General features: G+C 47.5%; 1 protein-coding gene across 2 annotated transcripts in view; it reads left to right on the top strand.

The window, feature by feature from the left end:
• The window catches only part of RXRG (retinoid X receptor gamma), a 43,921-nt gene that overhangs the window by 17,918 nt on the left and 13,861 nt on the right, over positions 1–12,142 (top strand). The window contains exon 1 of one of the 2 annotated variants that reach the window (XM_062003790.1): positions 785–834. The exons of the other annotated variant lie outside the window; for it this stretch is intronic. Within the exon in view, the coding sequence (XP_061859774.1) occupies positions 786–834 (49 nt within the window). The 5' untranslated portion in view covers position 785. Of the gene's footprint in view, positions 1–784; positions 835–12,142 lie in introns of those variants that run through there. 2 annotated transcript variants of the gene reach the window in all.

Raw genomic sequence — 12,142 nt, forward strand, 5'->3', positions numbered from 1 at the left:
TTTTAGGGTGGTTTGGGTGGTTTTTGGACTCTTTTGGATGGCACTGAGGTGAGGAGTTGAGCTTCCAGCTCCACTAGCCCCAGGAGGGTCCTGGTCCTCTTCAGCCCTAACTGTGTTTCCTAGGGGGTGAGATCAGTCCAGCACCTCACAGGGGTCCAACTGAGGCAAGGCTTGGTGCAGGATGAGAGCATGGAGCTCCCTCCCCTGCACAGCACCAAACCCCATCTGTCCTCCAGCCAGCCCATCACCAGGGCTCCGGCCCCTCTGGGCGAGGGTTGGTCCTTCACATGGCTGGAAAACACCTCCACGTGGTCAGGGCTAGAATAACTAATAAACTGCATCGAGTCTTTACTGGTGGAAAAGCAAAGCACCCCCCTCCTTCCCCACGATGCTCCTCCCCTAAACAACTTCACCTCTCCCCGCCCCCTCCTCCCAATTTCTGATCTATACCCGAGCTGTCATACATTGATCCGCGTCTTATCCGGGCGATTATGCTGGCGGGCCGGGCCGCCGCGCGTGTGCAGGGAGCTGAGCACGGGAGGCAGCCCTGAGCCGCCGCCGGGCAGCAACAGCATGTCTCATCCTAGCCAGCAGCAGCTGCTGCCGGCGTGAAGCGAGGATGAGGCCACGGGAGGAGGCAGCTGCCCCGGCACCCTCCGAGAGCCCCTGCTCCTGCAGAGCCATGCCCCGACCCCGGCTCGGGGCTGCGCTGCGCTCCGGGCAGCTTTGAAGTTAGAGGAGGCAGTTGTGTCTGAGAAGGGCAAGAGATGAACTGAAGATTAAATATGTATGGGAATTATCCTCACTTCATTAAGTTTCCTGCGGGCTTCGGCAGTAAGTATTTTACTTGGCGTTTGCAATCTGTGCCTTCTGGGTTAGCCGGAGGAACGGATCCCACTGCAGGAGGATGGAAGGGGGGGTAAAGGGGATTTAAAAACACGTTTAACCTAGCTCATGTGGCATAACCCACGGTACTTGTGATTGCTGTAACCCTGCGTGCTTCTGATTGAAGCTATCCTGTGACTGTACGTGCTGTGAACTTCAGCACAGCCAAGCCAAATTATGCAGGCTTGAGTCAAACCGTGGCTCTTTGCTCAGAAGTTTAGGGTAAGGCATTTGAGAGACGCAGGTATGTGTGTGTGTGTGATAGGCTGAACCTATGCATTGAAAGAACAGGCTCAAAACAACTACCTACCTTCCTTTCCCAGTTGTATTTTTTGTGAAGTTGTTGGAGGAAAAAGATACTTTTAAAACCCATAAAACTGCCCCCAAGGAAAACTAAGAAGGATTCTTTCCTTGCCCGGCGGCTGTCCCCTGCCCTTGTGACACAGATCCCACCCCAGTCGTGTGGAGCTGTCTCGGATGAGCCAAATGAGGCTGCGGAGCGAGGCAGCGATCTGCGGAGGGCAGCGCCTGCCTGGCTGCGAGCTGCCACAGCCCCAGGCTCAGCTCAGCAGCCAGGCACCAGTGAGCCCTCAGTGCCGAAACTGCACTGCAGTTCCTGAGGCTTGCTCATTATCTGCATCTGAAGTTATTCCTCATGTCCTAACGTGGAGGATGCATAAAGGCAATGAATGGGTTGAGGTGGGTGCTCCCCAGCTGAGGCAGGGAGTGGGCAGGTTGGAGTGCTTGGCTACCAGGGGCTGGGAGCACCTGTGTGTTGGCTGCTGACAAAAGAGTGATTGCTGCTCCAGGGAATTGCATTGTTGTTTATGGATGTGCAAAGCTTTAGTATCTGAGGAAAGCTCCTCAACTTATTCCCAGCCCTCCAGGGTGAGTAAATGCCTCCAGGACTTGCTCTGGAGGCCCCCAGGCTGTATACCTCAACCTGTTATTTCCTTGCTAGGGAAGAGGTTTTGCAGACATTGATGGGATGTTCCCTCTATGTGTATATGTTTTTTCCTCTCTCTTGCACCAGATGCTCACCTCTGGTAATTCTCCAACTCCAGAAAAGTCAGTGGTATTGCGTCAAGTCATCCCGAAGTTTCACGAGCGCTTGACTTTCCCAAATAACCTTTTTAGGCAGAAAAGAGACGATTCATTGGAAGAATCTATTGCTCACTGGTGTTTTTAAGAAACAGCCAAAGACAAGCCAAACTCTGCCATTGCTGCAATAAGAGTGAAACAATGGAAGTGTTATTTGTGTTTAATTTGTGGAGTTTTACAATTTTACAAGGAAGCGAGAGAAAAGCATTCAAGCTGATCTTCACTAGCACGAGGCACAGATCCCTGTAGAGACAGGGGTCACAGCACTCAGCAGAGCCTTTGGGAGATTTCTTGGCAAGGAAATTGGTGGTAGGAGCAGAGGTATTTCTGCTCCATCAATAAAGGCAAAGGGACTATTCTCCAGCTTGCCAAAAGCACAGTATATTGGGACTTCTAACTTTCATTTTAAAGTATATTTAACTGGTGTTTTAACATGTTGTGAACTTGGTTTAGAAAAACAGAGGTGTTTTCTGCAGGTGGACTACTGTCAGATGCAAAAGCATTGGCTGAGGTTTGTTTGTGCTGCTTTAAAACAGTGGCTCTGGCCTTGTCCTGTGCTCTTTGCAAGCTTTAGACCTGCAGGTTACCACTCACATCCATACTCCCTTCAAAGCTGGAGGGCTTCTGTGTCCTCGAGGCAGCTTGGTGGGGCTGGGGACCTGTGGGTGGTGTGAGAGCTGTCTCTCCTTGGGTTGTTTGGCCTGCAGAGAGGGATTTCAGGCTGGTTGAGAAGGGAATTGCTGCTCTAGCCAGATGAATTTATGGGCTGTATGAGAGGACAGTCAGGCTTTGAGAGGGATGAAGAGGATAGATCATGGTGACCATCAATGGAAGGGATGTGTGGCAGCTTTCCACTGCCTTGGGGTTCCCACCACAAAGCCCACACAAGCAACCTGCATCTCCATCAGGACTACAAAAGGTTCATGGTCTTTGCTGCCTCCCCCACCCCTCCTATGAAATGGTTCCTGGTCCTGCCTGTGCTGGCACCAGGAAGAGGGACATCAGGACAGTGGAAAAGGGCAGTGTCCATGCTAGGCTGTCAGCTTGTTGCACTCATTGTTCTTGCACCACATTGCTGGAGGGCAGAGTTAAGGTAATGTGTCTGCTGCTGTTTGGCATGTCTAGATCTTATTGCATTCTGATTTCCTTTAGCTCTGAAATTCTGGGCTTCATTTTGAGCATGACAGCCAAAAAAGAAAAGCATATATTTGCTTTCTTCTTTTTGGCATTCAAGTAGCTGTTAGATATGCTTTAACTTAATTTCCTCTGCATTCAGGTTAGAAATAGGTACATGTGCTTGCTGATGTGTGTAACGTTCACTTTGATCTTAAATGTCCGAGTAACACTGTCAAATTTGTCTGAGGATCTACATACACAACTTGGTAATAAACATGTGATTTGTGATGACAAAAGGACAATTGGACACCAAACTATTACAGATGAGTTTGTAGAGTAGCAGGGAAAGTGTTGAGATGAGTCACCCTGAGACATATAAAACAAGAGATGTGCACTAAGGCAGATGGATTTGCCTTTGCAGCCTGGGCTATAGGAGCAAGGAAAGGGCTTCAACATGTGTTTTTATTCTCCAGAAGATGCATATCATGCAGAGCCCAGCTCTCAGAGCAAGGAAAGATGCTGTGCTAGCTGTCCTCTCTCTCTGAGCATTCTCTGGCACAGTTGGTTGGGGACAAGAACTAACTTGGCTCCTCCACAGAGTCTCTTTTATTAGTACTCATGTAACTTGGCCTGTGGCCACACCACCTCCGGCTGCAATCTTGTCAGCTCTCCCAAGCAAAGCGGGGTTAGGCCAGGTCATTTGGGGGATAGGGAGAGGAAAACCCAGGTTGTGCCTGGAGCAGGGCTGCTGCCTGCCTGGCTGACAACTTTTATGCCTGTGATGGTCCCAGGTTTTGTGACCTGCAGGGTGCTTTTTGCCTGAGTATCACAGTTTGCCGTGTCAGTACCTGTAACTGCATATGTGAAGATGGAAGACAGCCCTTTGAACTGGCAAAGGTGTGAGAAAATCCAGTGACTGGGCAACTCCTGCAGCTGGGAAAATGCACATTTTTTTAAAATTTGCCTTCAGTTACCTGGGGTAGGTGGTGGGATCCTTTCTGATAGGAACCTGTAGCCTCTCCAGGAGTTTAAAGACCAGTGTAGGAATTTGTGCATGTTTTCTCCTGGTGGATGCCGTGCTGGAGATCCTGATGACCAGGTGGGAAATCTGACCAGACAATCATGAAAAAGCCTCCAGGACTCAAATTCAATGACTTCTATTTCTTTGGAGATGAGAAACTTTATCCAGCTGTTGTGTTACTGTGGTCACCAGGGGGATGTGATAACCTTGTTAGGAAGAAGAAATTTGACTTGTGGTCCTGACATTAACTACCCAACAAGGGATAGATACAGGAGCCTTTTCTTGGCAAGACCATCACAGACAGAGAATTACTATGTAGTGCATGGTTCCTGCCAAAGTCATGGTAAAGTCTGTGTAACTTCTGTGGATTTTGCTCCTTCCTTCCCTCCTCATGTTGGAGAGAAGATGTGGTTGCACTGCAAGTGTATCTTCTTCAAATGTCCTTGGACATGTTAACCTGTTGCCCTGCTGTCCAATTTCTGATAATATCTCAAAACAGCATCTGATGCTGAGCCTACAATAGGGCAGGTGAAAATCTTGTCTGCTTCCATCCCACAGCTTCTTGTGGGGCATGTTTTGGGTGGCCCATGTTTGCAAGGGCAGAGAGAAGGGCCATCTCTTCCCACTATCCCGAGAGATGAGAGAAACATCTTCCTGTCCTGTGCAGATCCCTGTGCACGGATGTGTCATCACACCTCCAAAAATTTTTGCTCCTCTGTGATATTAGCTGTCAGAGGAAGGCTGCATTATTTATTCACTCAGAGTTGAGCAGGAAGATGGAAGCACAAAGGTTATTGGACCTTAAAAGCAAGGCAAAACCAATAACCTTTCTGTAGGATATTAGAACGGCAATCTGTGCTGCCTGTGGAAATCTACTTGGACAGTTAAAAATATCACCAGAAAGGGAAGAGTTTTTCAATTTAGCTTCTGTGTATTAAATAAAAAGCTACTTTTACAGTCATAGCAGAAAACTTTGCTTTATTCCAGCTGACATGTGCTCCATGCTACATAACTGCATCCAGTTTCAGGAGTGTTTCTCACAGGTACTTGCCCTTGAAGGTCGTCCCCAAGGACAAGCTGCCTGCCGAGCTGTACCTCCCACGCACGCCCATGCTCCTCTGCTGAGATCAACCTTTCTCTATGTCTCTTCCCACTTTACAGTGCTCTCTGATCTGTGGAGGATGAAGGATCTGCAAAGTTTTGCTAGTCATGTGAGGCAGGGCAACTTACACCTCTAGTTGTTCGTGCCAATGACATGAACCCTTTCCATGTATATCTGAGGCCTGAGAAGCACAAGTGTGGGTTTTGTTATTTGGAGAGTTCCAGCTCTCCATTTCTTTCTGGTGCTGAAAACAAAACTGTGAAGGTTGAAAGTATCTTCATCTCTAGGCTTGCCAGGGATCTGCAGATCTCAGGGCGTAGGATTGCTTTATGCCTTGGCTGGAGAAAGACTCCAGTGTTTAATATGGATGCCTCTCTTCTCAAGGCTTTGCTAGGTGTTAGAGCTGAAGGGAACCAAAGCACACATGCAACCCACGCTGATTAAATAGGCAGTGTATGTAAAGCTTGAATGTTTCTGGTCTCTCTGCATTCTCCTTTCTGGTATTTTCTGCCATTATTTGGATGAAAATCCAGTCAGCTTTATTGGTTGCAGCCTGCATGCTTCTCTTCCTACTGCCTGTGCTGAGGCACTTGGGGTCACTTGCACACTCTTACAGGTAGTCTTTGTTTTCATGCCTGCCCCAGCTTTACCTCATAGAGATATCCAAGCTGGCTTTATTGAGCTGATGTTGGTCCTGGACCAGTTTAGCTGTGTTAGCTCAGATCCAGCTGTTTAGCATTGTTGTGGCAGACCTGGAGTTCTGTGCTCTGCATGTGTATCTGTCAGAGTGCTACACATCTGCTGTGATGTAGATGATGTTCTATTCCTGATTTTATGAGGCTATTCATGCAAGTTTCCCATCTCTGGGGAAGGATTTTCCTAAGGTGGAGGTGAAACACAGGTGGAAACAGAGTATGAAAGCTTGTGTACTTGTCTTCAGTGGCTGGTGGATGAAAGTAATGCTTATGCCCTCAGTAGCACTGTTTTCAAAATACAGAAAACTGAGTGGTTCTTAGGGTCTTCCCTCATTTTTTCCAGTGTCAGCAGAGTTGCCTATGCTAACATTAGATACAATCCTTGTTGTAGCTGCTAAAGCATCAGGATGGATGTTGTGCCTGTGTGCATGTGGGTTGAAGCACTGGGTTCTCTGAACACTGTATGTTTGCAGTGGGGGCATGAGAGAATCCACATGAGGTGTTTCCCTCCCATCCTCTCCTCCCCTGCTCCTGCAAGAGAGAAATAAATACTATATCAGGCTTCTCTGAACCTCTTTTCAGGAAACTCTCTATCCAAGCACTAATGTGGAGAAGGGAGACAGGAAAGACATAAACAGCCCCATTTTTGCATCAGAAATAAGCTGGTCTTGATGCTGGAGTAGGTGGTTAAAAATAGTAGCGAGCCCTTGATGCAGGCTCTCAGCCAGCCTTCCCCAGCAGACATGGGGACCCAGCCAGTCTGGGAGTGGCGGTTGGTGCTGGTGGGCAGGGGCTGTGCAGGCTGCAGAGCCCTCAGCCTCCTGAGCAGGTCTGGCTCTGCTCCGCAGGCCTGGCTGAGCGGCCAGCACCGCTTGTCACCTCACGTTAGCTGACGGCCAGGCTCCGGGCCCGCTTTGGCCTGCGCAAATGTCACTGTGCTAGCTGCCTATGGCTGGCATGCAGGACTGAGGCCCATCTCCCCAGTGTCCCCTGCTCTGTCCCAGAGCTGCTTCCCTGCTGCAGGGCAGCTCCTTGCTGGCCCTGGCTCCACTGCCAAGCTGATGTTTCTCTTTGTCCCCCAGGTGATGGGAGAAGATACCTTGAGTAAATCCCTGCAAGGCCTTTCTGGTTGCTTTCTGGTGGGAGATTTGGGACATGAACCATCATGTGTTAAAGTACTTCCTGTAGAGTAGAGTGTTTTGGGTTGGAAGGATTCTCCATGTCCAGTGCCATGGGCAGGGATACCTTCCACTTATTTAACTTAGTCATTTTCAACCAAAATGAATCAGACTTGCAATCTCTGCCATTTGCATTGTCCAAGCCACGCTTGATCCTTTGGACTGAAACAGCTTTGGGGGTATTCAGCCGAGGGAATAGGTAACTCCAGTCTCAAGGATGCTTTGGTTCAGCTTTTTGTGCACACCTTCTGCCAGCCCTGCAAATTGTTCCTCACACAAGCCAATAACCTGACCATAGTCACATCTTATATGCCTCCAGCCTGAAAATGAGAAGCTGAGTATTTCTCCAGGTGTGGAAGGGTGCATTTCTGCTCCTTCAGGGACTGACTCAGCAAACTTATCCCAGGAATGGAAGTCAAAGTTTGGACCACGTTGCAGGAGTGATTTTCTTTGACATTTTTGTTTATTTCTGCTTTTCTAGATAGGTTTTGTATTGCTGTGTGTAACACAGATAAAATCGGTCACTGGTAAATGGAAAGTTAACACTGATGGTTTGACCAATGAGTTTGTCACAGCCTTGGCAGGACATCATGGCCAGACACTGTGGAAACAAGCACATTAACTCTGGTTTGTGTCATCAGACCCTGACAGTGTCTGGCTTTACACCTGTGTGCCCTCCAGCACATATTTTTATTTATCCATCTGTCTCCACCAGCACTCCTTCTTGCATTCATGCTTCCTCTTTGGTGTCTCATTGCTGGGGTAAGAGAGGCACAAGCCATCCAGGCTTCCTGCCTCAACCTTTGATCCCATCCTGAGGGCTAACAGATTCCCCTGGCCATAGCCTTTGAAGTCACCTTTTGGCATGGACACAAGAATCTCATGGGACTTGCCCCAGCCATCAGTCTCCTTGGGTGAAAGTCTTGCTCTGGGCCTTTATAGAACTTGGAGCCTTTCTAATGGACAAACTTAGTGGTGACAGTGTTTCTGTAAGGTTGGGTGTAAATGCAAGCAGTTAAATAACTCTCTCCCAGAATTCTTTTCTTATTGGTTTAAGTCTTCAGCATGATACTTTCAAAATATGCCCTTTTCTCTGTTAATGGAAAAGAATGAATAATCATTCTTCTCAGCTGTCCTGATGTGACATTTCTGCCCAGTCTCCCCTTCAGTGGTGTACTGAAATTTCTTTCTAATACAGGATATGGAGTTTTGTTAGAAGCATGTTTGCACAATCCAAGCTTTCACACTGATAGCCAGGTCAGCTTGACCTTGGGCACATGTCAGGAGGAGATTGCCTGAAAACAGTGAGCAGATGAGAAGAAGTAAAAGCAGGATATTTTTAACCACAACTGTACTGAGTTTTTCCTCAAACTAAGAGTGTGAGCTTTAACAATTAAGCAATTAGCTTGTGCAGAGTAGCATATTGCAATAAATGTTATGTTACTATCACCTGAATTCTGTACTATTGTATAAATATCAGTGTGTATTACTAATAAGCGAGCACTGACTCTGCCTCTGTGAGGATAGAGTCTTTGACTCCAGAAACATCCTCAATATCAATTGGAGCCCAAATGGGGACTGAGGTTGCCCGGACACGGATCATGACGGGAAAAGGCTGAAGAGGAGCTCAACAGAGGAGCTCAGCACATCTGACCGAGGTAGGAAGGGTTGCTGCCTTTCCCCTGTGTGTGTCGTGGAAAGTGGAAGATGAATATTCAGCGGCACAAACGTTGCTACTTCTTATACTCTCTAAGAGAGGGGAAGTAGTTGCCAAAAAGGGGGTGGCAAAGCTCATTAAATGGGCTAGGGAGTAAGGTTTCTTTAAAGAACCCTTGCTGCTTTTTATGACAGATGAATGGCACCTGGTCGGGAATGAAATGTGGGATCGTACCATCTCGGGGAAAGATAAGGATTGCCGTTCTCTCGGGGATACGTGGCGGACAGTTATTAATGCCTTAAAACAGATGAAAACAGAATCACAGGTTGCAAAGGTTGCTATGCAGGCACTATCTGGGTCTGATCACACTGATATGGGTGAACAAGCAGTGCAGCCAAAAACCAGTTGGCTTGGAACCTGCCTGTAAGCCACCAGAGCCGGCCCCCAACCTGTGCAGCCGGCCCCAGCTCTCCCCACTTCCAGATAATGATAGTGAGTCAGAATTAGAGAAAAATGTTTCCGAAATGATTACGCAAGTTAGAGAATCGTTGCAAACTTTGGAGGCGTCTGTATCTAATGTTGAAAAATCCTTACCGAAAAATTCATCTGAAAGATCCATTCAACAAATGTTAAGAGAGATGAGTCCAAACCGTTCCTCTGCAGAGCTGCCTGCCCCTCCCACTGGAGACAATGCAATCTGAAGCCCTGAGACCAGAATCTTTTAAACGGTGGTCGGAGATAATTTGCGACGTGATAGTCGAGGGAGATTGGCACCCGGCAGGAGAAATAGCGTGCCTGGTGGTGCAAGGGACTGCCGGACCACATTGGATTTACATAGTTCTCCTCTCCACAGAGGTTTGACAAAGTCAGGGAGGCGAAGGGGCTCCGGAGGACAGCCCCCTCCGGAGAGCTACTTCCTAGTCGAGCCCCGGCGCGTTACCCCTGGCACGAGTTGCAGAGGAAGCGGACGGGGAATGCCCAGCGGGCGGGGGTGCAGCGCAGGGTGATCGGGGGAGAGTGGGGGAGCGCGACCCCGTGTTAGACTGGGCACCATCGGGCACGCGAGGGGAGACAAAGAAAAAGAAAACACGGGAGAGAGTAATACCGCCTGCGCCGCCGGGGACGGCCCGGAGTGAGCCAGACCCTACGCCCCTTCCATCCGCAGCCGCCGCCGCGCAGCCGCTTCCCGCGCCCGGTCAGTGTCTCCGGAGCCCCCACACACACCGCGCCGACACCGCCGGCCCCGGCCCTCACGGACCGCTGGGCTCGTCCTTCCATCCTCAATCCGTTGCCTCAACGAGTGTAACAACTGTTGGTCGTGATGTTACGCATTTTGCTGTAAATGTGATGATGAATAGTGGTTTTCTTACGGTGGAAACTTTCTAAGGCGTTTTAGGTGTCAGGAATGGAACTTGGAAGAACAGAACATGTTGGCATTGAGAAGTCAGTGACACAGTAAAAAAAAACAAGAGAAAAAAAGAAAAAAGGGTGAAAAAGGTTTATAAAAAGTGGTTTGTGTTTTAGACTCGTTGGTGAAGGGCTTTTTTTTTGATCAGGAGTTAAAAAAAGTAAAAAACTGATTTTGTCATACTGTTGATGCTTCAAATGATTGTGGTAAATGGTTTTAGGCAATTTCAACAACCCAAGCAAAACACATGGGTTACACTGGCCAAAGCAATCAATCAGTCTACAATATGTTTATCAATGGCCACTCCAGATAATCCTTTTTCTACCTGTTTGGTGGGAGTTCCATCAGATGTGGCACAATGGCCTGTACCAAAGGCATTAAAAACAAATCCCCTAGCCAAGGGTAATGGCAAAGTTGACAACTGGGATTTGATCATTTCATGGTTGCCAACAATGACAACAGAGCCACAGGAGTTAGAATTACTGGGATCTATAAAGATGCATTTTTCTGTTGTGTTTCATTTTACCAGCAACACCAAAAAAAATATTCAGACAGAATGTGGATCCCATCCTGGCTGTGTATAAGAACACAACATCTTGGTGCAATTATACTTCACCAAAAAGATCCAGGTCTAGTCTTATGCCTATACCATTACCAAAGGGAATTTTTCTGTTCTGTGGGGGCCAGGCATGGCCTGGGATACCCTCGAGATTACAAAGGGGACCGTGCAGTTTGGGACGACTGATGAACTTGATGCCTAATCACACAATGGTTTGGAAACATCATTGTCCAAAACAATTTGTGCATGCATTTACTAGTGAATGTGATGACCATGTTACCCTTTGGTCTCCCTCAGCAATAATAGCAACTAGTATATTTGCTCCAGGTGTAGGAGTATCTGCTTCATTAACTCAGCTACGCAAATTAGGATGCTGGCTTAGCAAACAAAGTAAGCGAACCTCATTAACATTAGAAGGCTTGATTAGTGATGTAAGTAGCATTAGACATGCAACTTTGCAAAATAGACCTGCTATAGATTTTTTGCTTTTAGCTTATGGTCATGGTTGTGAAGACTTTGAAGGCGTGTGTTGTATGGATCCAAATGATCATTCAAAAGCAATTCACAAACAAATACACCAACTTATGGACCGCACTTCTAATATCAAGCAAGATGTGGGATTTTTCGGCCCAGATGGTTTAACATCCTGGATGGGCCTTGAAGGATGGATATGAAGTTTGTTGAAAACTGGATTGCTTATATTGATCCTAATAATTGTAGGGTTATGTGTATTTAGCTGTGTGCTTTCTTGCGTAAAGAAACTAATTTTGCAAATAACCAGCGAAGCATGGGTTGTGCAAAAAGAAAAAGTGGGAACTGTAGTGAAATTTCTTTCTAATACAGGATATGGAGTTTTATTAGAAGCATGTTTGCACAATCCAAGCTTTCACACAGATAGCCGGGTCAGCTTGACCTTGGGCACATGCCCTGGCTCTGCGTCCAGACCGCCTCGCTGCCTCCAAGGCTTCTGCTGGTGTCATTCAGATGGCTTCCTCTTGCTGCACATTGCTTTCCCACTGGGAGAATTGATCCAAAAAGCCAAAGCAAGAATTGACAAAGACCTTTACTCCCCCTCCCTCCACAGAATTAAGTCTGAAGTGGGTTGATAACGGCTATCGAGTCCTCCTTGACTCTGACAAATGTCTTTAATGTTATTCAGCAAGCTGACCTTTTCCCGTCTTTATTGTGCATCTTCCCTTTGAATCAGATTTGATTGTTACTTCAGGTAAAATAACAAACACTGTCAGGTAAATAACTTTTGCAATAATGTTAAAAGGAGGAAAAAACCCAAACAAACAAAACACCAAAGCCCTGCCTTACTTGCAAACGGGAACCAGCGTCCTCAGGGCCAGCCATGGAAAACCAACTGTGTGACCTTCCCACACAACATCTTTGCCTTGCTGCTCTAGGGAGTGATCTC

This window comes from Colius striatus, chromosome 10 (genome assembly GCF_028858725.1).
Source record: "Colius striatus isolate bColStr4 chromosome 10, bColStr4.1.hap1, whole genome shotgun sequence".
NCBI classification, from domain to species: domain Eukaryota; kingdom Metazoa; phylum Chordata; class Aves; order Coliiformes; family Coliidae; genus Colius; species Colius striatus.